Source organism: Amphimedon queenslandica, unplaced genomic scaffold (assembly GCF_000090795.2).
Source record: "Amphimedon queenslandica unplaced genomic scaffold, v1.1 AMPQUscaffold_5164_Cont22862, whole genome shotgun sequence".
NCBI classification, from domain to species: domain Eukaryota; kingdom Metazoa; phylum Porifera; class Demospongiae; order Haplosclerida; family Niphatidae; genus Amphimedon; species Amphimedon queenslandica.
In genome coordinates, this window is record NW_003554529.1 from 1 (window position 1) to 1637 (window position 1637).

At 33.2% G+C, this 1637-nt stretch overlaps 1 protein-coding gene across 1 annotated transcript; it reads left to right on the plus strand.

The window, feature by feature from the left end:
• Positions 1–857: 857 nt before the first annotated feature.
• Positions 858–1484, plus strand: LOC109592453 (adenylate cyclase type 4-like; the record flags this gene model as incomplete). The annotated part of the gene is made up of 3 exons (XM_020007885.1): positions 858–1024; positions 1108–1197; positions 1358–1484. Coding segments are annotated over exons 1-3 (328 nt in total), but the record flags the coding sequence as incomplete, so codon positions are not given.
• Between the last annotated feature and the right edge of the window lie 153 nt (positions 1485–1637).

Consider the following 1637-nt stretch of genomic DNA (forward strand, 5'->3'; position numbering starts at 1 on the left):
TTTGGATCAAACATGGCTTGAAAAGAATTCTTCATTTTTATAATTTTTATGATGTGTATACATGTACATGTATTTATGCTGTGTAGTTTGAGCTGATTCCGATCAAAATTGAGTTTTTTGTGAATTTTAAAAGTTGCTTCAAAAGGGGGCCAAAGTACCTGTACTATTAGTAACGCGGTAGCGTTACTAAGTAGGATTCACCCCCAAACAAAATGGCTGCCATGACTTTTGCAGCCTTGCTATATAGTACAGGGGTTTTGCCAAATTTTTGCTAAAAATGACTAGGAGAGAAAATTCCATTTTTATTTTTTTTGATGCATTTACATGTACTTATGTTGTGTAGAAAGTTTGAGCTGATTCCAACCAAAATTAAATTTTTTATGAATTTTTAAAGTTGCTCAAAAATTGAGCCAAAGTCCCTGTACTATAGTACAGGGGTTTCACCAAATTTTTGCTAAAAATGGCTAGGAGAGAAAATTCCATTTTTATATTTTTTCTTGATACATATACATGTACTTATGTTGTGTAGAAAGTTCGAGCTGATTCCGATCAAAATTGAATTTTTTATGAATTTTTAAAGTTGCTTCAAAAGGGGGCCAAAGTCCCTGTACTATTGTACCAACCAAGTCTTGGGTCAATAAATTTCGTCACAGACGACTAAGAGAGAATTATCCATCTTTATAATTCTGATATACATGTACATGTTTTGTTGCTGTTTGAGCTGATCTTGATCATCAAAATTGGATTTTATTTATGAATTACTACTCCAAATGCCATGTACTGTTTAGCTCGCTTTGTGGGAAAACCTTATTATTATTATGATTAAAATGAACAACAAAGACAAAATAGACACCAGCACTAATGTTCTTATTTTTAGGAGCTTTATTCTGAGGATCACGATGAAATATGTGTTATGTTTGCGTCTATCCCGAGCTTTTGGGACTTTTATAGTGAATCATCAATCAACGATGATGGAAAGGAGTGCCTGAGACTGCTCAACGAAATAATATCAGATTTTGATGAAGTAAAAACATAAATAGAGATAGAGTGAGGGAGGGAGGAGGATAGAGCCAAGAGGGAGTGATTTAAGCACTATTGTTCTTTTAGGTATTGAATAAGCCAAAGTTTAGCAGCGTTGAAAAGATAAAGACGATCGGTTCTACTTACATGGCAGCCACTGGACTCAATCAAAGAAAAGTAAGCACCTTTACCAGTACATTAAAGTGCATTTAATCAAGAATACTTATATGTACTCTTGATTACTTGATTTAATTTAGAATGCATATAAATGACTGAATTTTAACGGGGCTCCTGTATATTGTACTTACAATAATAGTTATATATTGTATATATTTAGGTTGACACTAATAATAAGACCAGTAAGAATCATCCTGTGGTTCATTTGTGTCTGTTTGCTGTTGAACTGATCAAGAAACTGGACCTCATCAACAAGCACTCTTTCAATGACTTTCAACTAAGAATAGGTGAGAGAGTGCACACGCTGTAGTGTATACCATATAGCAGGTTATTTTTGAGGATAATAAATTTTGTTTTTCAAGATTTGCGAAATTAAATTCCTTGAAAATCAATTTAATACGGTACAAGATGGCAGAATAGTGGAAATTCGTGGAAATTAA